This window comes from Phocoena phocoena, chromosome 1, assembly GCF_963924675.1.
Source record: "Phocoena phocoena chromosome 1, mPhoPho1.1, whole genome shotgun sequence".
NCBI lineage: Eukaryota > Metazoa > Chordata > Mammalia > Artiodactyla > Phocoenidae > Phocoena > Phocoena phocoena.
Window position 1 is genome coordinate 163,683,864 of NC_089219.1, and position 24,679 is coordinate 163,708,542.

At 52.3% G+C, this 24,679-nt stretch overlaps 1 protein-coding gene across 1 annotated transcript in view; it reads left to right on the forward strand.

Annotated features, from left to right (window-relative positions):
- PARP1 (poly(ADP-ribose) polymerase 1) overlaps positions 1-24,679 on the forward strand; it is a 41,903-nt gene that overhangs the window by 12,817 nt on the left and 4,407 nt on the right. The window contains exons 4-17 of the mRNA XM_065873125.1: positions 867-1,081; positions 2,681-2,780; positions 4,606-4,722; positions 5,343-5,519; positions 7,880-8,024; positions 9,659-9,799; positions 10,712-10,954; positions 11,258-11,326; positions 11,515-11,647; positions 13,509-13,704; positions 17,797-17,925; positions 20,956-21,039; positions 22,518-22,640; positions 23,191-23,319. Of these exons, the coding sequence (XP_065729197.1) occupies positions 867-1,081; positions 2,681-2,780; positions 4,606-4,722; positions 5,343-5,519; positions 7,880-8,024; positions 9,659-9,799; positions 10,712-10,954; positions 11,258-11,326; positions 11,515-11,647; positions 13,509-13,704; positions 17,797-17,925; positions 20,956-21,039; positions 22,518-22,640; positions 23,191-23,319 (2,001 nt within the window). The remainder of the gene's footprint in view (positions 1-866; positions 1,082-2,680; positions 2,781-4,605; positions 4,723-5,342; positions 5,520-7,879; positions 8,025-9,658; positions 9,800-10,711; positions 10,955-11,257; positions 11,327-11,514; positions 11,648-13,508; positions 13,705-17,796; positions 17,926-20,955; positions 21,040-22,517; positions 22,641-23,190; positions 23,320-24,679) is intronic.

Sequence of the window (24,679 nt, forward strand, 5' to 3'; positions counted from 1 at the left end):
GCAGAGTGACGGCTATCTGAGTAGCAGGGACACAGGTGGAGGGGTCGGCCTGTGCCCTTTAGCCTCATTACCCAAGATGCTCTGATCTTAGGTAAACATGCTGGTTGATTAATTCAAGGCATCGATTAAAGGTTTCTGCCTCCTTGGTATTATACAGGAAATTGAGGTGAGTCAGTGGGTGTTTAGAAAGGAAAAACATGAAATTGCTAGATCTTTTCCAGCTACCTTCAACCGCAAGCATTTGAGGCAAAAGTTAAGGTTCCCAAGGGAATGCCCGAGGCTGTGTGCTGCTGACTGTTGCTTGGCCTGGAGTGGAGTAGTGTCCGGTGCTCCTTGTTACAAGGTTTCCAATCTGGGCTCACAGGCATGAAACTCACTCGGAATGTCAGGCCTGGGAATTGTAAACCTGGGGAGGATGGCGGGGCTAGATTCTAGCATAAGATAGTTTATTACTGCATCTTAGGGGGTCTTCATATGTGTAAAGAGACTGAAGAGTCTGGGTGGGGGGATTGCAGAAAGTCCCTGCTAGAATTGGGGCCTGCACTGGCTCCTTCTGAGCCTGCGATATAGCAGCCCAGGTGTTGTTCTTCACGTCTGCACCAGGTCAGCAGAACATCCTCAGGGTAATGCTGTTACCTCCTCACTTGCCCAGGCAGCAAGGTAGGTGGGTAGCTGGTTGGACTTCACCCCTTCTTAGATGGGGTGCTGAGGCTTGAGGGAAACACTGTCCTTGGTGGCATAAAAGAGCCAGAACCTCCCAGCAGCCCTCCCATTGCCTTCGGTGTGGACCTGGTCGCCCCTGGCCCCCCGATGTTTGACCATCCTTCCTTGTCTGTCTTTGGTAACACGTGTGGATTCTCCTACAGGGCCAGGTGCGCCTGTCCAAGAAGATGCTGGACCCCGAGAAGCCCCAGCTAGGCATGATCGACCGCTGGTACCACCCGAACTGCTTTGTTGAGAACAGAGAGGAGCTGGGCTTCCGGCCTGAGTACAGCGCGAGCCAGCTCAAGGGCTTCAGCCTCCTCACCGCAGAAGACAAGGAAGCCCTGAAGAGGCAGCTCCCGGCCATCAAGAGTGAAGGGTGGGTGCCGGGGCCGGCAGGGTGGAGGCTTCACACAGGCCCAGAGTCCGTATCACTCCTGTGTTCCCCTTGCTGCCCGTCAGTAAGCTGGGGATGCGGGCGCTGGGGGGCAGCAGAGCTCTGCCCCTTCCCCAGCTGAGGCAGTCGGGGACAGAGCAGGGAAGGCCTGGGGAAGCTGCAGTGCGTGTTCCTGCCACTGCTGGTGGTCTGTTCCCTGTCCCGGATCTGACCTCCGTGGACAGGCAGAGAGCAAATCCCACTTTCCCCTGCTCCGTCTGAGCGCTCCCCTGGCTGGAGTCCACCACCTCCATCTTTCCTCTGACCCCTGCATGACCCACTTTCACGTCCCCCTGATGTCCTCGTGTGTGGATGTGTCCCTGTGTGTCTGGGTCTGTCTTGAGCACGGCGCTGGGAGAATCTTGACTCTTTAAATAGCGGGGGTGGGCAGTCGATAAGTTATCTGGTTGAGTTCAGATATGGTATGGCTTTCATACGGTGCTAACATTTAGGTCTGTGTTGATCCTGTGGGCACTTCTTTCCTGTGTTCCCTCTGCCGGTCCCTCGGCCCCAGTCTAGTTCTTGGTGACGAGCCCACCGAGGGGGGCGTGGCAGGGCTGCGGTGTACACTGCGCCCCTTGGAAGGTGTAGGGTCGGGGTGACCCCACCTCCCCCTCATCCAGCGGCCTTCGCGCAGTATTTCAGTTCAAAACGCACAAGTTTATTGCACCGCACACGTGGCTCTGGAATGGGAAAGAAAACTGGAAAGTCGGACCCACAGATTTAAAAAGCCTCAGGGTGCTTTGATATGGGGTGTAGGTGTAGGAGTGAACAAGCTCACAATGATGCTGTAACAACCAGCACTGGTTGAGCACTTGTGGCGTGCCGGGCGCTATGCTAAGCCTTTTACAGAGGATATTTCATTTAACCATCACCACGATCCTACGGAGCAGATGGTATCCTTTTCCTTGTTTTTACGGATGAGGAAAAATGCAAGGGTTTGATCTCAGGCCTGTGTGATGGCTGAAAGTGAGTATTAACCTCCGTGGCTGACCTGCCCTGTTTCTAGGGCCTACTGATGACCCTCAGTGCCCCCTCTTAGGTCAGGGGTGATGCCGCTGAACTTGGTCGGCAGCGTTTGCTGAGGCAGACTGGTTGGCAGCGCCTAGGCCACCGCTTGTTGTTGGGCTTGAAGTGGCAACACAGCCTCCCCGGCCTGAGAACAGCCTCTTGGCCTCAGGAGCAGCCCTGTGTCTTAGATTGAAAGGCTCAGCGCCTGGCACTGATGCAGTCCCCGCCCTCAGCTATGGTCTTGCCTCCAGCATAGTCCCTGCCAGAACCTTCCAGGCCATCTCTCTCATCTGTGCTGTGCGGGGTTGTTCCAAGGCCCTGGAGGGACCGCTGGCCCCTCCTGGCAGCTGTGCTTCCTGCAGTGGATGACGTCAGCCACAGACACTGTCTGAGCAGAGGGCGAGCTTCTCAGTGGGCAGGGCCTGGCTGAGCCGCACGAGAATGGCCTTGGGATGGTGTGTCGCCAGAGCTGTTGGCTTTCAGGGCTTTAATGGCTCTGGTTCTTTCCCTTACGTCCTTTGTCTCTTTCAGAAAGCGAAAAGGCGACGAGGTGGATGGAATGGAGGAAGTGGCCAAGAAGAAATCTAGAAAAGAAAAAGACAAGGAGAGTAAGCTTGAAAAGGCCCTCAAGGTGAGTCCCAAGCTGGGCGTCTCCGCTCGCCTTTCAGTCTCAACTCTCGTCCTCATTCTGGGAAGAAAGTTCAAGGAGGTGCGTGTGTCCTGCTTAATGAGAGCTTTAAAAGTTCCCAACTTGATAGCTGTTGGTAAATAGCCTGGTTTTTCCCCCAGGTTTTCTTCCCTCCTCCCAAAGCAATAGTTCTTATGTGAAAGCTAGGCGCCAGAGCAGCGGTAGCCGGGCTCGGCAGGAGCTGAGCTGTCGCTTCCCGCTCGGCAGCCTCACGCTGGGACGGGCACGCCGTGCTTCGGCCACCTGTGCATCACTGTGCCTCCCGGGCCTGTAGCACGTTGGAAACTGCGGATTAAATTCAAGGATGCCACAGGTTCTTGGCACAGGCAATGGCCGGAAGAGATGAAGTTCCATGTTTTTTAATGAGAATCTCTTGTTAAAAAAAAATAATAAAAGGCACATATTAAGAGGAGCAAACTGCCCGTTAGGTCAGCGGTCACTGACCAGAGAAATTCATCGCTGTGTTGGTTACGTGTGTGTCGAAACGAAGTAAAAATTGTTAACCAGAAAAAGATGAGTGTTGGGGAAACCAGGGGAGAGCAGTCAGTCGCTTCTCGGGGACGTGATTTCCATGAGCCCTCTGCTGTGCTCTTCCGTGAGTATTCTGGTTTTTGCCGGTGGTGTAAAAAATTAGAAGCAAGTTCTGGTGTGGTTCCAGCTGCTTGATAAGAATCACAGGTTCGGTGTGGTTGTCCTTCAATGAAAACTGTGTCAGTTTGGTGCCAACCCCAGCTGCAGTGGAGCTGGGGTGCTCTTCTGCATTTGCCCTTCATGCCCATCTTCCCCGTCTCCAGTGTTGTCAGAGGTAAAACGAAAATCAGAAGCTGGGAACACTGCACATGGTCCCCACGCTGGCCTCCCATCCTTGATCACGCAGATGACAAAGTTCTGCCTCTCTGATCTAACCTTATACCCTTAGACTTTTGCCTCGTGCTCCCTCATCTCCGTCACCAGTGGCCCAGCACGTGGCGCTGCAGGCAAGGATGTTATCGAGAGAGGCCCTTACAGAGGCTGGGAAAGGGCGCGCGCGCGCGTGTGTGTGTGCGTGCGTGACAAGCGAGTTAAACAACTCCTCGCTCGGTGCAGAGAGGGCCGGCATTTTCCTGTTTTGCAGAGGTGGTGGGGTCTGAGGCTGAGACGTGAGTAACTCGCCCACCACCCTCAAACGGGAGGACGCTCTTCCCTGCCCCGCCTCTGACGTCGGGAGACTACTGCCTTGCTGGCCAAGGTGGTCGTGAGAGTGCATGCGATGGCGTGAAAAGTGTCCCACGCAGAGTAGGCGCTGCATGACTGTTACCACCGCGGTTTAAAGTTCCATCTTCAGAAGAGCTTAAGTCTGTTCCTCCGTGCCACTGAGTATTGAGGAGGCGGGAGGTGTTTGCGGACCGCCCCTGCTGCTTGCTTTCAGGTTGTTGAGGAGCCGCCCCTTCCTCCCTTAGGGGCCGGGTGTTGGGGCAGATGAACCTGGTGCTTCGGGTGTGTTCCTGTGTGTCCTGGGACTTGTCCCTGAGGGGCTGGTTCCGGGGACCCCGGCGCCTGGGCCGCAGCCTCCCCACCTGCCTTGGCCCTCCCTGAGCGCCCGCACCCCAGGCGGACACCGCGGCCGCGAGCTGGGAGCACAGTCCTGGGGGTGCGGCAGCCCCGGGGCAGCTCAGCTGAGCGCGGGGCTGTGACTAGAGGCAGAAGCAAGCCAGGGTGGAGTCTTCCTCCGGTTGGGTTTCTTTCTTTGAGAGGAGCTGGTCTCTCAGCTGCTGGCTCTCGTGCACAGGCCCAGAACAACCTGATCTGGAACATCAAGGACGAGCTAAAGAAAGCATGTTCGACGAATGACCTGAAAGAGCTCCTCATATTCAACAAGCAAGAAGTGCCCTCCGGGGAGTCTGCGGTGAGCTGCCTCTGTGTTACGGGCGCCGCGAGCCGAGCGGCCAGGCCATGCGCGGTGCACGGTGACTGCCCCGGTGGAGTGTGGGAGGCCCTCCGGGTGAACGCCTGCTGGTATTAATTGGGAGTGAAATTCCATAGTCGTGTTGCATGGCCATCGCCATCGAGGTCGCCACTTGTGGGGGCAGGAAGGGGCAGGCGCTCAAGGACCGAGGGGAGCTGCACATCTGCCTCGTGTGTTCACAGCACAAACTTTGGCCCGAGGAGCCCCCTCTGCTGCCGCCTTCTCACAGACTCCCCGAGGGCTGCGAGTCTCCCCTGCAGGCCCTGCCCTGCCGTCCCTCTGGTGCAGAAACAGTGGATGTTCTGGGTTCTCCCTTTATTTCTGAGTCACTGAGGGAAAGGGGAGCTGCAGGAACCCCTCATGCGTGGAAGTAAGGTCTCATAAAGCACAAAAATGCAAGCTCCAACTGTAAACCACCTTCTCTGGGGAATGTTAGGAACCTCAGGGCAGTCCCTCCCTTCTTTTTTAGCGAGTGGAGTCCGTGCAGATTCTTGGTAAATGTCCTCTCCTGTAGCTGCTCCTTTCCTCCTTGACTTGCTTCTCTTCTTCACTGGCTTCAGATCTTGGACCGAGTGGCCGACGGCATGGTGTTCGGTGCCCTCCTTCCCTGCGAGGAATGCTCAGGCCAGCTGGTCTTCAAGAGCGATGCCTATTACTGTACCGGGGATGTCACTGCCTGGACCAAGTGTATGGTCAAGACACAGACGCCCAACCGGAAGGAGTGGGTGACCCCAAAGGTCAGTGGGGGTGTGAATCCTGGGATATATTTGCAGAAAAACCTGGTCCCATCTTCCGGGCTTGTCCACACTCCAGGTCACCACGACTGCAGAGCAGTTTCTCAGACCTCCTTACATCGGGGCCATCCTCATAATCAGATTATAGAACTATGCCCTTGGTTCTGTACATTTGCACACTACACAGATGTAGTACCAAAGCACTTCCAACTGGAGCACAGGTTTGTCCAACTGGTGTAAAATCTTCCTGCTTGCAAAGACCGTGAGTTACTTTTATTTCTGTTTATCAAGTGCCTACCCTCTGCCAGGCACTGTTCTGGGCACAAGGGACATGGTGGTGAACAAATGGTAATTCCTGCCTTTGTGCTGGGAGAGTGTTTCTCAGAGCAAGACATTTCCTTGCCTTGGTGCCAGACGGGGAGTTGTGTCCAGAGTTCAAGTCTCCTGTTGATCTCTCTCTCTCTCCCTTGAATTCTCAGAATGTAAAAAACCTCAGTTGGGGGACCTTGTTTGGAGCCGCGCTGTTGGGGGAGCCAGCAGTGTCTTGGGGGGCTGGCTGATGGGTGGACTCCCCCGTGTCCTCAGACTCGGTGCGAGCTGGTGCCCCACCACGTGGGGCTGTCGTGGGCTCCCTGGGCTTGGGATTTGATGTCCATCAAGGTCCCTCACCGCCCGTGCCTTCTCCCGGGGTGGTTGAGCATTTGGACCAGTGGCACAGAGTAAGCGCTCCAGAATTGTTGCCTGTGGGCCCTGGGGGCTCTAGCACCTCAGCATCCAGAGCTGAACTCCACTTCCCCGCTTGCCTCTTCCACTCGTTCTTTTCTTGCCTTCTCTGTTCACTGCCATCATTACTGTATACGTATCTCTGTACTTTCGCTTGCTCGGTTGCTCTACAAGTCTGACCTTGTCCTTTCCCCACCCTTAAAACCTACAGTGATTCCCCATTTCTTCTAGAAATATTTTCCCAGTGTTTCTGAGAATGCCATTGTTACAGGCCCGTTTGTGGTATTTGTATCCCTTTTAATATCTTAGGTTAGGAAAAAAGTAAGATCGTGATGTGAACTATTTAGGACTTTATATGTCAGTTGCACTGCATCTATATATATTTTTAAAGGGTTATTTTAAAACGGTACCTACAGGTGCAAGACATTTTGTCAGGTGGACAGTGCTTGCTGCCCATGCAAATTCATGGATTTACAGACCATGGGTAGGGACTGTGCTGCCCCCAGGGGCTTGGATCACAGAATCACGGTCATCTCCTTAGCTTGAACTCTCCTCCCCCAAAGCCCTCCATGATCTGGCTCCAGCTACCTTCTGCAGCCCCTCTTTCTGCCACCTTTTTTCTCCTCACATACCACTTACACCACCCCTACACACACACTCTCTCTCTGTCTCCCTCTCCCTCCCTCCCTCCCTCCCTCCCTCCCTCCCTCCCTCTGCTCCTGACTCGGTAGGTCACTGCCTCCAAGGAGCCCTCCCAGCATTCCCAGTATTGCATCACTTCAGCACGCCTCTGATTTAGAAGCTAGCTCCTATGTAGAAGTTGCCTTTGTATATCTGACTGTCGGTCAAGGCTGAGCTTCTTTCTCAAAGGCAGAAACTCATTCTAAACTCACTGTGATGTGTGGCACTGTGTTAGATGCCCAGCATACGTTTTATCCACCAGGCAGTCATTGATCATGGATCTAGCAGGGAAGGGCTGTTTCTTGATGAGAAGAAGACTTAGGAGGGTAGGGATCTGGTCCCTGAGCCTGGTGTATGTGATGTTTATTGAGTGACCACTTAGAGCACAGCCCATTGTGAATTGCCCGGAATGCCGGTGGACCGTGCTGGTGGCAGTTAATACGGAGCACTGACTGTTGATGGGCTCCCTGCATTCACGGTCCCTTCTTCTGGGAAGGGAAGGGAATTGCCCTGATTTCCTTTCGGGTAGTAATCTCTCTCCCGTGCTCTGGGGAGTCTGGGGCGGCTTTTGGTCATGGAATGGACATACGACCCCAGGAAGAGGCCTCTTCATTCTTGAGGGGAACAACCCCAGAATGAGGCCTGGGGGTTGTAATCAGGTTCCAGCAGTGGTTCCCTGACCAGATTATCAACTGGGTTTTTTTGTTTGTTTTGTTTTTGTTTTTTTAAGGAAAATAGTTTTTCTCTTCAAGCGTCACGGTACCAGCTGTATTATAAATGTAGAAGTACTGCAAATAAGCACCATATCAGCAGTAATACTGTGTTTCATACTAAAAGCCTCAAATTTTCCTATTTTGTGTTATTCTTTATCGTAAGAAGAAAAAGATTAAGTTCTTTTCTCTATCAGGTGGTTATTTCAAGGGAGAGCTGGTTTCTTAACTAAAACTTACACTCTTTAGGAATTCCGAGAAATCTCTTACCTCAAGAAATTGAAGATCCGAAAGCAGGACCGTATATTCCCCCCAGAGACCAGCGCCCCGCTGGCGGCAGCGCCCCTGCCCTCTGCAGCCTCAGCGCCCGCCACTGTGAACTCCGCTCCCCCAGGTGCAGCTCTGGGCCGGCCTCGGGGGAGGGTGGGGGGGACTGGGGCCCTGAGCTAAGGGTGGAGAGGGTGTCCGTCTGGGTTCTTTGCTGGCTGATCCTGGGGAGAAGCTCTGCCCTTGTTCTCCCCATCCCACCCCCAGCAGGAGGAGGTAGGTTGGGGAGGGGGGCTTCTGAGAAAGGCCCGGGGAGACAGTTACCTGCAAGGGGCATTCCGACTCTCCTGCCTGACTGCACTGCGCTACAGAGCAGCATTCCGGGGCTCAGCCTCGTGCTTCCGGGCAGCCCTGCCCCCACCAGTCATTCTGAGCCTGATGTGATGCTGGGTCTCTGTCGCCTGCAGAGACTTGCCGTACTTGTTGTGATCAGTGTCAGCGAGAAGTACTCCACACCCACAAAGACAGTGAGATGAGTTTGTGTTTTTGTGGCAGAAGACACTGCTGTCTTTGTTTACTCAGGGACATGTGGTGTAGCCTAATGGTTATGGCCACCGTGTGCTGGGTGGAGGATGAGGATCCTTCTGTGAACGTGAGCCCAGCAGTGACCTCCCTCCATCCTCTGGGGAGGGGGCGTGTGGGTGGTCATCCCGAGTTCAGCCTGCTGCTTGCAGCCTGGGTCCAAGAGCAGGTGTGGTGGGCCAGGCGGGGTCGACGTCCGGGCCCTGCCCTGAGGGTCCCTTCTGCTTTCCCCTTACTTGCAGTTCACAGCTAAGTGATTCCGTTCCCTGCGGAGACCTCGGCCAACTTTCAGTTAAACCCTACGGGTATCCCTAGTTGTTCTCCCTTACAGGGACAGCTTAAAGGACTCCTCCCCACAGCGTCTCTTGTGGAAATGTGTAACCAGCTCTGTATGTTCCCGTTTGCAACAAACAGAAGGCACACCCCTGACCCAGGTCTTTCTGGCCAGGGTCAGTGGTAAATACCTAAAATGCCAGGGTTCTTGGTGACTGAATCAGCTCAGTGTGGTCATGCTGACCAAAGCTCTCAGTGACTGCCGTGGACAAGGCTACTTTTTAAATTTTTTTTTGGCCACGCCGCACGGCACGCAGGGTCTTAGCTCTCCAACCAGGGATCGAACCCATGCCCCCTGCAGTGGAAGCGTGGAGCCCTAACCACTGGACTGCCAGGGAATTCCCCAAGGCTAGTTTTTTTAATGGGGTTGATTAATAAGCATCCTGTGAGAACTGTAGTTTGCTTTTAGGCATGGGGTGGGAACAGAATAACAGAAGGAAATCGGGAGTTCACGTGACCCCGGCGTCCCACCCTCTGGCCGGCCTCCTGGTCCTTCCTTGTCTGTCTGTGGAGCAGACCCAGGGCGCCCCCGGCCACCTCTGCTTGAGGCCTGCTGTGGAGCAGTGTCAGTGCACGGCTTCTCCCTGGCCGGTCCTTCCTGTGCTGAGGACTGCGTACAGGTTGCTATCCTGTCCTCTGCTTTCCTGCTACTCTTACTCTTCTCTTCTGTTTACGTAGACTTCTCCTCAAGGAGATCCCTTTCTCCCTGATCAGAGAGGGTGCTGAGGCCATTCGGGGGCCTTGCAGCCGGTCTGGCTTTCCCCTGGGAGCTGCTGCCTGGTCTCCTGCTCCCACCCTCCACCCCGGGCAGCAGCCCTGCCTAGTGATCCTTTTCTCCCATCCCAGACAAGCCGTTATCCAACATGAAGATCCTGACTCTTGGGAAACTCTCCCGGAACAAGGATGAAGTGAAGGCCACAATCGAGAAACTTGGGGGGAAGTTGACAGGGACCGTCAACAAGGCCTCCCTGTGCATCAGTAGCAAAAGTGAGTTCAGTCTGCCTGTGAACCAGAGGGATCCCTGTCTCTCATGGTGGTGTTGAGAATTAAACGAGGTGAAGTGTCGAGCGCAGTGTCTGACACACAGAGGGACCCCAAAAATGTGTCTCTTATCATCGCTGGCATTGTTCAGGTCCTCTGGCAAGGGGTGTGGGCACTTGTACTTGGCACTGCTGCTCCATGCTGTGGTCTATATTCACGTACCGAAAACTCCCAAGTAAAGACTGTAACAGCCCACTCTTCTCACCTTGTTCATAAGATGTTGGTAGGTTTGCCTCCAGGCAAAAAGTTCACAGCTTAAGCAAGTTTGGAAAATGCAGAGTTAAACGAAGGTGAACAGGTTTCTTTGCAGGCTTAATATGCCGACGACCATTGTGAGTTTCCAAGACCAGAAAACAGTACACCGCTCTTCCCATAGGAATCTGACCTCCTTTCTCTATGTAATACCTATTAACATCTCATTCTGTAGAAGGGTTTGGAAAAAGCAGCTCTCACTCATCGCACCTTAGAAAAAGGGGGATGTTGCTGGTGAGAGACGATTATTGAAATGGACCAAGGCCCCAAGCACTAGATTTTTTTTTTTTTTTCTGAGGTACGCGGGCCTCTCACTGCTGTGGCCTCTCCCGTTGCGGAGCACAGGCTCCGGACGCGCAGGCTCAGCGGCCGTGGCTCACGGACCCAGCCGCTCCGCGGCATGTGGGATCTTCCCGGACCGGGGCACGAACCCGTGTCCCCTGCATCGGCAGGCGGACTCTCAACCACTGCGCCACCAGGGAAGCCCCAAGCACTAGATTTTGAAGGAGAGGAGAGCTGTGGGTGACGAGGGTTGGGAAGTACCCAGCAAGTAATAACTGTGTAGTGATTTGAGATTTCAAAGTTCTTTCCCTCCGATTTGAACAGAGGAGGTCGACAAGATGAATAAAAAGATGGAGGAAGTAAAAGAAGCTAACGTCCGCGTCGTGTCTGAGGATTTCCTCCAGGACATCTCCACCTCGACCAAGAGCCTTCAGGAGTTGCTCTCAACCCACCTCTTGTCCTGCTGGGGGGCCGAGGTGAAGGCAGAGCCTGTTGAAGCCGTGGCCCCAAAGGGGAAGTCGGGGGCTGTGCTCTCCAAGAAGAGCAAGGGCCCCGTCAAGGAGGAAGGTGAGGCCCCAAGCCGCCCCACCCTGCCGTGGCCCCATCCTGCCGGGGGCCGTGGCCTCTGCCAGGCTGGCCAGGTCCGCCTGTGCACAGCCTCTCCCTTTGCGCCCGAATTGTCTTTTGAACGCTGCCCACACCAGTTTTCTCATTCGTTTTCCCTGGGCGCAGGATGGTGCGAGGCAGCACACAGATGCCATGTTGACATCTGACACAGGTGAAGGTGACCCACTCGCCCTGCCTGCTACCTTCCCCTTACTTTTTATTTATTTTTAATTTAATGTTTGCACTTCTCTATCCCCTTCCAAGGTACCAACAAATCTGAAAAGAGAATGAAATTAACTCTTAAAGGAGGAGCAGCTGTCGACCCTGATTCTGGTAAGGGAACGGGAGTGAGCAGAGTGAGCTGTGGGCACCCCGTTGATGAGGGAAACCATGTGGGACAGGGCTGCACCTCGCCCTCCGGCCTCAAGGCTCCCCGGTCCTGAGAACGCACACGTCTTGTGGGGAGCCTGCAGACCCCCTTCTCCCTGTGAGACTCATCACAGGAGCTCTGTCCGTGACAGGTCTGGAACACAGCGCACACGTCCTGGAGAAAGGCGGGAAGGTCTTCAGCGCCACCCTCGGCCTGGTGGACATCGTTAAGGGAACCAACTCCTATTACAAGCTGCAGCTCCTGGAGGATGACAAAGAGAGCAGGTGCGCCGAGGGCGGGACTGTCCAGCAGCGCTGTGCTCCTGAGAGGCTCTCGGTGCTCCTGGGGAGCCAGCCGCCTCATGAAGAGCATGGGTGTGTCGTGAGGCCTGAGTGAGGGAGGGAAGAGGCCCTCGCCCCCAGACAGCCTTTCTATCCTCACTCATCAGTGTTACCTCGGGCTCCCCAGTTACTAAAGGCGTTTGGGTTTGCATCTGTTTTATTTTGAACATAGTGGAGGCAGGTAAGAGCCAGTTCTGGGGTGCTGAGGGACTGGGCTGGCTTGGCCACGCACACTTTACTAGTACGGGCAGTTCTCTGCCAAGTCGATGGGCCCTCATTGCAGCCAGCACAGAACAGGAGCTGCATGTAAGTGGGGAAGGTGTGTTAAGTTCTAAGGGGGTGGGGGGAGCACTTTCGTATATTAAACTGACCTTTCCTTTTTAGCAAATGAAAACAGTTCACACATTGGAACTCCAGGAGATCCAAAAAGCTTTCCTCGTTGAAAGGCAAACCCCTGTGAGAGTGGCAGCCCCCAGGAGATACAGTCCGCGCCCGGTGCATCTTGGCCAGCCGCAGGTTGTAGGCGCTGGCAGGCTCAGGCTCTTCGCATCTCACCAGACCTTTCATTGAAAATGTGAATGTCAGAAGACCCTTAAAAGAGCACACAGTATCTGTGTGGCTACTTAAAATTTCTGAAGAAATAAAAGCCTGCGTCATTTACTTTACTACCTACTCTTGCTGGAGATTAGAAGGCCAAAGTAGGGTATCTTGCTTGTAAAACATACCTTCCAAAAGCTAGATGTGTATTGGAGCGCAGGAGAAGGGATAGGGTTTTTGTGGAAATGTGCTGAGTGCCAGAGTGTGTTAAACAACAGGCAAATGAGAACAGAACTGTCCACCTCCGGCAAGCAAATTCTAGTGGTGATTTTGGACATGGGCGTTATTCTGGTGGCCTAGATTTATTGGTTTTTAGAGGGAAAGGACAGTGTGGGCTGTTAGAGTCAGAAGGTTTTTTTCAGGATAGGTCAGCGTGGTGTCTTCCAAACATTTCCAGAGGGAAATAACCCAGCAGAGAATGAATTTGTATTTCTCTGGGCAGTAGCCCAGAAAGCCAGCAGGAAGCCCCAGATCTTTGAAATCTCTGGTTTTATCTTTAAAATGCATCCAAATCTTTCTGGATTTCCAATATATCTGTGTTTATTGTGATGTAAAATTTAACTTATGCATGATTTCCACTACAAAAAAAATGAACTCGCCCAAAGCTAGGCAGCACAGCCCGCAGGGTACCCAAGACTTGGCCCTAGATTGAGATAGAAACTGAAGACGCTAGCGTGGGTCTGTAGGTGGCTGACCCTGCAGGCCAGTGGCCCGCCCCCTCCCATTTCATCACATCTCAGCTTCTGATCCGAGCCAAAGGTTCTTCATTATTTTTAATACACGTCGTTAATGGTTGCATCACCTTGAACGCATGACTTCCAAGTGTTGCTTGCCATGTTTCTTTTGGGAGAAGAATTGGATACTCTTATGTTAAGTTCTGTAGGCCTCAGGATTTACTCCTCAAGTTTGGCTGCCAGATACAAGGTTAACCTGTTCTTTGGTACTTTTTATAGCCCATTTGCCAGTATGATTTGGAAGGGCATTTTTAAATTACTCTAAACCTACAACACTCAGTTTAATAAAAGTAAAATAAAGGTCCTTCATTGTAATACCAGTTGCTTTTGTTCCTCTTTGTCAGTCACCATCATTTTGGGGTGTTTGCAGTTGTTTCTCCCTCAAGGGGAATGGCAGGGAAGGGAAACTCATCCTGAAATACAACAGGCTGACCCTTGAATTTGTATCTGATGTTCCTCCTCTCCTCCCACAGGTATTGGATATTCAGGTCCTGGGGCCGCGTGGGCACGGTAATTGGTAGTAACAAACTGGAGCAGATGCCATCCAAGGAGGAGGCCATCGAGCATTTTACGAAATTATATGAAGAGAAAACCGGGAATGCCTGGCACTCCAAAAACTTCACAAAACATCCCAAAAAGTTCTACCCTCTGGAGATTGACTATGGCCAGGTAATCACTTAATGCTCTTACACCTTCTAGTTCTCATAAAAGGAAGGGACACTATTCTTTTAAAAACATACCATGGAAAAATAAAAAAAATAAAAATAAAATAAAAAATAAAAACATACCATGGAACAGATGGCATCATTGGTGAATCCTATCAAATGGTTAAAGAATTAATACTGGTCCTTCATAAACTTTTCCAAGAGAGAGAAGAGGAGGAAACACTCTTCAACTCATTATATGAGACCAGTATTATCCTGATACCAAAGACAAAAACATCCCGAGAAAACTCCAGTCCAATATCCTTATAAATATAGATGCAAAATCCTCAACAGAATACTAACAAACTGAGTCTAGCAGCACTTGAGGATTTATGCAGCATGACTGAGTGGGATTCATCCCAGGAATGCAAGGTTGGTTCAACACGGAAGTCAAGTCCATGTAATGTAACGTGAATAGAATAAAGGACAGAAGCCGCGTAGTCATCCTGATAAACATAGAAAAAGCAGTTCATAAAATCCGGTACCCTTTCATGAATAGAATCTACCCCGTGAAATATGATATGGCACTTAGATGAGAACAAGCTGTGTGGGCATTTTTAAGACTGTCAAGGAGGAACAGTCTTTGAAGTTGCTCCCTAAACAGAACAGGGAGTAGTTCACAGATTCCAGGTGAGGTTTCTTATCTGAAGCTATGTTGAATCATAGATCACGCGACTTGCTTTATCATCAAGATAGAATTATAGTGACTTGACGTGCTCCAGTAGCTCCCAGTTTTTAGTCCCAAATTATTTCCTAATAATTTCCCATTATTTATATTTGTTGCTTGACCATCTGCCTATATATTACCAGACAGCCTTCCGTTGTCACTTGGGTGATACTTTGGTGGCCATTGGTTTTCACAAAATGCTTCCCTTGTTTTTATTTTCTTTCATGTATTTTTATTTTTGGCTGTGTTGGGTCTTCGTTGCTGCATGTGGGCTTTCTCTAGCTGCAGCGAGCGGGGGCTACTCTTCATTGCGGTGGGCGGGCTTCTCATTGCGGTGGCTTCTCTTGTTGCGGTGCGCGGGCTTCAGTAGTTGCAGCACGTGGGCTTCGGTAGTTGTGGCTCGCGGGCTCTAGAGCGCAGGCTCCGTGGTTTTGGCCCACGGGCTTAGTTGGTCCGCAGCCCGTGGGATCTTCCCGGACCAGGGAGCAAACCCGTGTCCCCTGCATTGGCAGACAGATTCTTAACCACTGTGCCACCAGGGAAGTCCCACCTTGTTTTTATATGAAAACTTACTGTTTTTATAATGGGGGAGTGGTGCACGCTTATTGCAGAAAGAAAGAGATTTGTAGATGGTACAGATTTAATTCCAAATTTTTGAGGCCTAACATGTCTTAAAGGGAGAATTCTCTAGTTTATAGAGAGTGTCTTGAGCTCTACCATTAAAAATAGAAATTAGCTCTTGTATAATGTTGAGGTGGAGAACTTGGGAGTTTAGAGTTGCACAGACTTGGTCTAACTCAGCAGTGCCCCCTAGTGAGTTTATTTTTCCCATTTCAAAAATATATACAGTTGAGCAACACAGGTTTGAACCGCATGGGTCCACTTACGTGTGGAATTGTTTTCATTAGTAAATACTACAGTTCCACACAACCCGTGGTTGGTTGAATCCACGGATGCAGCACTGAGGATAGGGAGAAACCAGGAACATGGAGGACCAACTCTGTTATGCTCGGATTTTCGACTGAACAGAAGGTTAATGCCCTTAGTCCCTGAGTTGCTCAAGGGTCCACTGTATTTGTTTTAGAAAATTTTGAGAACGACAGAGGCACAAAGAATTAAAATCATGGTGTATGTCTTTATATACTTCTTTCACTTCACAGCTACTTTTCCCCAATGTAACACTGGAGTCTTTCCTTACATACTGTATTTTCACCACCAGCTTTTGGCCTTACTGTTCTAGGAGCATTTCCCCATGTCTTCTAGAGCAATGCTGTCCAACAGAGAGAGATAGGCAGCCACTTAGGCAATTTTAAATATTCTAGTAGCTACATTTTAAAAAGCAAAATGAAACAGTGAAATTAATATTAGTTATGCGTTTAACCCAGAATATCCAAAATATTATCATTTTGATATACTAATATCATTGAGATATTTTTACCTTTTTTTTTAAGTGAATATTTGAGAGCTGGTGTATTTTTAGCTCTTACAACAGCTCAGTTCAGAGTGGCCACGTGTCAAAACCAGTGACTGCTGTACTGAACTGCTCTGAACTAGGGCATCACTTCTTAAGTCTGTATAGAATTCCATCCTGTGGGTGGCCATTATTTGTGATGTACCAAACAACACCCTCCCATGCCCCAATCAGATACGTAGATGATTTCCAGGTATTTGCTGTAATGATGCTGATATACTTACCTCTGTGCTTGTTATCATTAGAGATCGAGTTACCGGGTCACAGAGTATACGTATTTAAATAAGGCTTTTTAACATACTAATAGTTTGCCTTCAGTGAAGTTACAGCTACAGCAGGGGTCCCCAATCCCTGGGCCATGGACCAGTACCTACTAGGAACCGGGCCGCACAGCAGGATGTGAGGGGCAGGCCAGCGAGCCAAGCTTCATCTGTATTTACGGGCGCTCCCCATCGCTCCCGTTACCGCCTGAGCTCCGCCCCTGTCAGATCAGCGACGGCGTTAGATTCTGATAGGAGCGCGAACCCTGCTGTGAACTGTGCACGTGAGGGATCTAGGTTGCACGCTCCTTATGAGAATCTAATGCCTGATGATCTGAGGTGGAGCTGAGGCGGTGATGCCAGCGCTGGGGAGCGGCTGCAAATACAGATCATCATTAGCAGAGAGGTTTGATTGCACAGAGACCATCATAAATCAGTTGATTGCAGACTCATGTCAAAACCCTATCTGTGAGTGGCAAGTGAAATCAAGCTCGGGGCTCCCACTGATTCTGCATTATGGTGAGCTGTATAATTATTTAATTATCTATTACAATGTAATAATAATAGAAATAAAGTACACAATAAATGTAACGCGCCTGAATGATCCCGAAACCATGCCCCCACCTCCAGTCCGTGGAGGAATTGTCTTCCACAAAACCGGTCCCCGGTGCCAAAAAGATGGGGGACCACTGAGCTAGAGGATAAGAATGCATCTAAGACTTGTGTTTCAGCATCAAGAGTAGATGTATTGTGCCCCTGACAGCAGCAGCCCTGAACACTAGCACACAGGTTCCTCTCTGCAGCTTTGTTAAGCCAAGCAGCTTCCAGGCTCAAGGCCCAATGCCAGTTGCCTTCATTCAAAACAAATACCAAACACCGTTAGTTGTTAGGGGACACCGTGATGGTCATAGTCCCTGCCCTTGTGGGTTCAAACGTGAGAAGGGTTAAGGCGTTTTCAGCGTAGCCGGGTCTTGGCTCAGCCTGGATTCCCCAGATGGCAGGGGTGAAGTCCTGTGCTAGTAGAATATTGGGAAGAGCAGTCCCAGGGAACAGGGGTGAGGGGTACAGGCTTGGGAGGGTTGATGCTGGGATGCGCTTTAGCTGCCTGGCGGGAAGTCGGACTGTTAGCGTGGTCCTCTGGCACTATAGAGAATGCTGTGTGGATTCAGTCTTTGGGGAGGCAGGGCAAGAGAAGAAAGGAGACAAGATTTGTCCATCAGTCCAGTGTCCCCTGGGTCCAAGGATCACCCTCATAGCTGCCCAGCACTTCCAGGTTGGTCAGGAATGGGCCCCGGGCAGGTTCCCAGGCACAGGGCACCAGCACCCCCGGCATGGAAGGCAGTGAAGGAGGAGGTGAGGGCATGAGGGGAGTGTGGGTGCCTGTGGGTCTGCCTGTACAGAGCCGGATGCTTCAGTGGCGTCTGGAGTAAGAATCTGGAGCAGCCAAGAGGACCTGGAGGGGTGCACAGCAAGTATCTGGTCCTGTACACATGCATACATGCTTCTCCTGGCAACTAATGCCAAGCCTTTTTGATTAACACTCAGCTTTTTTTTTTGGCTGGTGGCGCTCCATCCTGTGTCCTTTCTCTGCCAAACACCACCACCACTTTGCTTAGGTTGTTTAATTGTGTCCCTTCCTGGTTTTCTTTTTCCCTAAAGGATGAAGAGGCAGTAAAGAAGCTGACGGTAAACCCTGGCACCAAGTCCAAGCTCCCCAAGCCAGTGCAGGACCTCATTAAGATGATCTTTGATGTGGAAAGTATGAAGAAAGCCATGGTGGAGTATGAGGTTACTGCACTTCTTGTTTTATTTGTGAGCGTTTGCTGGGGTTGATTTGAGTGCCGAGTTGGCAACGAGTTTGGTGGCTGGTCCTCAGCCTGAGACATGCAGGAGCTCTGAGGCCTGGGGTGCATGCTCTTTTGCAGAGGATCGTTGGCCTGCTGTGAAATAGATGGTGTGTTGTCCCCTGGGTCCCTAGACCCACTTGCACTTTTCCCCTCATTGCCATGATGGAGTGTGGGCATGGTCTTTCGTGGCCCAACCAAAGGGGCCACCTGGGGCTGTCATGGGAAGTCCAAGACATAGCCCACTTACGGTAAAAGAACTGCTGTAACCAGCATGCACAGAAATGCAGAGAGCTTCTGACACTTGCTTCATCAGATAAAATTCATACCAACTGTTTTTAAGGAGAGATTGGGCTGGGTGGGATAGGGGTGATGGTATTTGTTTTTGTCCAGGAAAAGTGGTGGGGACCCTGGCCAAGGCCAGGCGTTTTCAGTTTGTTTGCCTGGGAAATGAGTGCAGAAGGGCCCCTTGTTCTTGCTGCCTCTGGCATCAGAGGTCTTGAGTGCTAACCCAAGGGGCATTCCCACAGAGGTCGTCCAGGCGCTGCTGGTGTCTGGCTGGCAAACAGACTCTCCCCTCTTCTCCAGCCACCGAGCCCAGAAGCTTCAGGCTCCTCTGAAACACAAGCAGGGACCAGCCGAGAGAGCAAGAATTGCAGATCGGCCTTGGCCATTACGCCCCTTCGCCGGCTGGCTCCCTCCCTGCCTCTTCCCAGGGCCTTCCTAGAGGCTCCAGGCAGCCTTGGAAGGGGGCGGAACGAATCTGAGTGGTATAAACCACTGGCAGCCTCTCTTCCTCAGCCCCGCATCTCCGTGTCTGGAGCTCAGCCTGGCAGGACTGCTCAGGCTCCACTGTTGTTAGAAAACTGAGTGTTGGGTCACCTCCTAGGAAACCCCTAATGGGTTTGAAGATAGCCAGGGCTTGTGCGGATGTCTTGTTCAAACAGATAAACAACCCGACTTCTGTCTGGGAGGTCTGACTAGTTTGAACAGCTTGTGGGTGGGCTCCCCAGGAATGCTGGCAGTGAGATGTGCGGAGGCGGGGAGGAGGGCAGGAGGCAACTCCGTTTCATGAACGTTTCAAAAGAAATGTCCCACGTATCATTTCCGGCTTCCTGTGCTCTGGCTTATCTGTGATTCATAGAATTTCTCAACTGTGATCAGACCCAGTCTCTTTCTGTGAAAATGACTTTTTTTTTTTTTTTTAGCTTGTTTTACACTCAAGACAGGGAACTAGTTGATAAGCAGGAGGCAGAGGGCCAGGGGCCTGCTGCTGGAAGGCAGCCTGTGTTGAGAATGGAGAGTGGGGCGCCCGCTCCCAGCCTGACGGGCTCTACGTGGGATTGGGTGGCCAGGTAGACGAGTAAACATGGTGCCCAGGGGAACTGAGCGCTCCCTGTAAGGCGGGTGAGTCCTGAGCCCAGAGCAGAATCCCAGCTGAGGTCAGGAGAGTGTGTGCTGTATCCAGAGTCCTGGCTACCGCTCTCGAAGCCTCCCTCTGGCTGCAGCTGTGGCTCTCAGTGCCCTGACCCCAAGGCATCTCTCCCACTTTTCACTTTCTCCCTAAACGCAGCTGCTGTCTGTGGAGCCCCTGCCCCCAGCCCACAGTTGGGAGGGGAGGCAGCTTGTGTTGGTTGAGCCCTGTTCCTGTTCTTGTGGCCTTTGTGTGTGTGTGTGTGTGTTGAGGGTGTCGGTTACAGAGACCAGGTCTTTTTTTAAATAAACACCGAAATGAGACAGCTCAGGGAAGTCGCTCCCCTCAGAGCATGTGCTCTCACTCTGGTCACACTGCCCTTGGTCAGAGCATCTTCCGGAGTTCCTTCTTTAGAGTTGCTTTAGAGCCAACTCAGTCCATGCTAAGGTCACTCTGTTCTTTGATTTTACTGTGGTCTTGGCTCAGAATACATTATCCACCTCCTTCCCCGGACTGAGCGCCAACTATTTAACTCTTCCGAGAAACCGGCTCTCCCCTGGGGATGGACAGTACTGAGGGTACGGAGACGCTGACGTGCCGTAGCTTGTCATCATTAGACGCTGTCACCACTGGCCCCTGATGGGTTCCTGATGGGCCGTGAGCACTTTCACATCCTGTTTCATGTAATCGGCATAGTGGTCTCATCTCTCAAGTGCTTTTCCAGCCGTCTTTGTTCCAGGCCCTGCAGGTGCTGGAGATGTCAAGATGGGCAAGGTGCAGTGCTGGGGCCAGGAGCTCAGAGGGTCCACTGGGAACAGCCCTGGAGACAGTGGCTCCGGTTTCAGGGTGAGGGGCCCCGCGCGGCACTGAGGCGGGAGAGGGGCCGAGGCAGCGTTCGGGCAGGTCGCTCCCACGGGGAGCGGGTGCCTCGCCCGCTAGCTGGCAACCAGGCCTCGGCCCCCAGAGTTCACGCTTCTGCCGCTGCAGCCAGCTTGCCACCTCCCTGGATGCTGGTTCCCAAGGTATTGTAAGCAGCACTGTCGTAGGGACGGATGTTTAACCTTTGGGGTGACCGATTCGAAGGGCACACTGTTGATTTGGTGTAAGCATGTATGTTCAGGAGTGTGTCCTCTGAAAAATAATTCTCACCGCTTTATGGTTCTTATTTTCCGGGTGGGAATGGCCTTGGCTCTGAGACCCCAGGGAGGGTGCACCTTCGTCCTCACTTTGGAATTAGATGGGAGTCCTGCTGTGTCACCTTCTTCCAGAAGCGTGGGGCTGTTTCAGACTGAGTGCAGGGGTGGGCGAGCCCTGCTTGGCTTTTCCCTGCCGCAAATGGCAGTGAGCCAGAATCTTCCCTCACAGACTCCTGTCCCCCCTGCAGTGGGGGCGAGGCTGCAAAGCCTGTGGAGCTGGGTCACCGGGTGTCCCCGGGAGGACCAGAAAGACTTGTGACTGCTTCTGTAAGGGCCCAGGAGGCCTGGGGTGCCGCTTGGTCCGGCTCTCCCATCATCTCCCTGCACAGTGCTTTCAAAGGGAAAAATACCCCTGTCTCCTCAGATTGACCTTCAGAAGATGCCCTTGGGGAAGCTGAGCAAAAGGCAGATCCAGGCTGCGTACTCCATCCTTAGTGAGGTCCAGCAGGTAAGCGAGGGACCGACCTCTCCTCCAGCTGCCCAGGGGGTGTCCTGGCTGGGCTGTCACGGCAGGGGGGCGGAGGAGAGCACGCAGCAGTACATTTACTCAAGGTTACATGAAACAGGCATACTGATTCATGATGATTTAGATGTTTTCAGTTCAACAAGTATGACAAGTGCCTGCCACTTGCGAAAAGATGGTCACAGTACTGATGATTTAGCGGTGTTTTCAGTTATCAGCTATGCAGTAAACTCCCTATACACCTAATGAGGAATTTCGTTCTCCTGCCTCATAGAAGTGTTCTGATTTTTATTTTGTGTGCCCTTAAGAGAAGCTGAGTTCATTTTGCAGTTACTAGGAAATCATCAAATAGGAAGTTAAATATTGTCTTTCTTTCATTTATGTTCATTCAACATCAGTTTGCTGAGCATCTCCAACGTCCCCCAGTCCCCGGAGCCTGATTTAAGCCTCTGCCCTGAAGGGGCTGGAGGGTTCCACTTGTATTTGGGAGTGGCGTGTGAAAGAAGAAAAGCAAACAGGAAACTCAAGTGGGACCAGGGAGGTGGGCTCTGGCTGGTGCTGGAGAGGAGGCCCTGAAATGTAGCAATTCAGTCTGGTTACAGCCGGTCCTGAGCCGTGACCCCTTTCCTTGGTACCCACTGCCTGAGACCTGGAAGGCTTTCCTCAGCCCAGGCTCTTTCCTGTTCCAGAATGTTGAGGCGGAGGGGCTGGGGTGGTGTCCTTTGCCCACAGCACAGAGCAGACTGCAGTACAGGCAGATGTTTAGGGTGTGGACAAGCCCGTGTCACAGTGAGAAGCGGACTTAGAGCTTCGTGCCTGCAGGGTGCCGAGTCATTGCCCCTCTGCCGTCCTGTAGACCCCTAGGGTGTCTGCCGAGTATGCAGTGACTAGTCCAGCTCCTCCATTTCTTTGTGCATTTACTGAGCACCTTCTGCATAGAGCGCTAATTGGCATTGCAGCATAGGGAGGGGCTCGCCTTTCTGTGCCTGGCCCTGGCCCCCCGGGGGCACCAAAGATGAATTCCCCACCTTAAAGATGAAGGGCAGTGGCCAAAGGGGCCTGACTGAATTTGGTAGCAGTGGGGGTTTTTTCTCCCTTTCAACACTTTATTATGAAATGTTTACAAACATACAAAAAGTTGAAAGCTATGAGCCCACCACCTAGATGCCGCAGGTGACGTTTTGCGGAGTGGTGGAGGTTTGTGTGTCTGTAACTACACAGCTCTCTGTACAAGTGAAGTTGTGTACGAGAAGCCCCGTGTGTGCCAAGCCGCACAGTTGGAGGGTGAGATCCTGCCACCGCCCAGTTGAGTGACACCCCAGGAAGGAGGTTTCCTGGCCTGTGTGCACTGCGGGCTGCCTCGGGACTCGGCTGCGGCACCCAGCTTCCAGAGGAGAAAGCCCAGCCAGGTGCTGGGGACTCAGTGCTGCTTCAGTCTGTTCCCTCTGTCCCCTCTCCGAAAGGCACTGTCCCAGGGCAGCAGCGACTCCCAGATCCTGGATCTCTCAAATCGCTTCTACACCCTGATCCCCCACGACTTCGGGATGAAGAAGCCTCCGCTCCTGAGCAACTCAGACAGCGTGCAGGTAGCACCGAGGTCCAGCAGGGAGCCCCGGGTCCCGGGCTTTGCAGGGCTGGGTGTCGCTCCTGTTCCACTGCGCCTCCATGTCACGATCCCTGAGGACAGCGGCCAGTGCTGGAGGCCCACCACTGGGCCCTCGTTTTGAAGTGGGGTTTCTACCCGTATTAGGAGCCTGCCCAAGGGTAGAACGATTGGTTTTTCCTGCCCTTCCTGGACCACGTCAGTCTGGGGAAAAGGAGCCTTAGGAGAGAGGGAGCGTCTTCCTCCCTGCTTTCCCTCCCTGCTTCATAAGGGAGCCAGTGATCAGTCCCCGCCTGTCAACCGGTGCGTGCAAGAAGAAAGACCGTTCTTACCATCACGGTGTGGCTTCTGCCTCTTCTCCCAGCCTCCTTAGCATTCCAGAAATCCTTAGGCGTGTTCATCTGTGAACGGATGGCGGGCTGTCCCTGAGCAGCTAGGAGGCACCTCTTCACTCTCTGTGTTGGACGTTACCTGGGTGAGTCTTTCTCCCTCACCTTGGTCCTTAGCTCAGGGTTTTTCTTGTGTTCCTCCAGGCCAAGGTGGAAATGCTCGACAACCTGCTGGACATCGAGGTGGCCTACAGTCTCCTCAGGGGTGGTTCTGATGACAGCAGCAAGGACCCCATCGATGTCAACTATGAGAAGCTCAGAACTGACATTATGGTAACAGGGCCCGCCCTTTCTGAAGCATCCAAACCCTTCATCCCAAGAGCAGTGGTCCCCAAACTTGAATGCGCGTCAGCATCTCCTGGAGAGCTTGTTAGAACAGATTGCTGGGGTCCGAGGATTGACCGTCCTAACAGGTTCCCAGGTGTTGCGGCTTGTGATACTCTGAGAACCTCAGAGCATTTCACCGGTAAAGAAGCACCTTGTTTGCGAGGCAGGCTTCCAAGTCGCGGCCTCAACTGAGTGTAAAGACCTGTTTTTGTGGGGCCTTAAAGTTTTGTTTTTCCCCTTAATCTAGAGAGGGTCTCTGTTTCTGGAGGTTGTTGGGGTGTGAACTCTGCAGGATCTGTTACTGGTATCCTGCTTGAGACGTAGAAGTGCCTGACGGCAGCTGTAATAAAACTATGGTGCCTGGGTTCATGTCCTCTGGAGTCGAAGTGGCTCTTCGACTGGTGCACATAGTCGTTGAACTTGGGTGTGCTGGAGGCTTCGGCAGCAATCACCCTGCCTAGGCCACCCGGAGGAGAAATTTTTGCCTCAGCTCCGAGCTTGCCCTGGCCTTGAGCCCAGTCTCACATCTCTCTTCCTCAGCCCCCGTGTCCTTCCCTGCAGTGTTAGGAGGTTCAAGTGCACCAGGATCTGTTGAGCCTGGTGTCGTGTGTTTACGTCACTGAAAGAGTCTTTGCTCCGTGCTTAGGACAAAATACAGGTCTGTGGGTGTATGCAGGGTAGGACACCAAACGGCCTGGTTCTTCGTGAAGGGGTTGTTATTCTCTCCATCTATGATTCTGAAGCCCTTTAATTAAGAGGCAATGAGGAAGACCAGAATTCCTGAATTCTCTTAACTTTGGATAAGAGTATGAAAATGTAAGAGAACACACGTCGTATTTCCCATAACACACCCATTTATTTAGGCAGAGATTCCATTACTTGATGGTTATTTGGTGGGTGTTTGCTCTGAGCCGTGATGTGCACGGCCCTGAGGATCCAGAAGAGATGGAGCATTCATCCCCATCGTCAAAACCCCTGTAGTCCGTGGGATCCCTGCTGCTTTTCATTGCAAGTCTTGACTGCAGGGTGTCTCCTGGCCCCGATGTTTTAACTCTTGGTGAGCTGGAGTGTTACCTGAGAGCCGGCTCCTTGTTCTAGAGGTTCCCTCTTCCCAGACGGTGAGCCCCGTGTTTCTAGCTTTCCCGATATCCCAAAGCGCAGGGTTTTAAGGCAGAAGAAACACTGGGCTCATCCAGATAGGTGATGAAGAAGCCGATGCCTGGGGAGGTGGGGGCACTGGCCTGGCACCTGCCCCGGAGCGAGCGTGGTAGGGCTCGGAACACAGGCTGGCTCCGTCCCGCCCGGG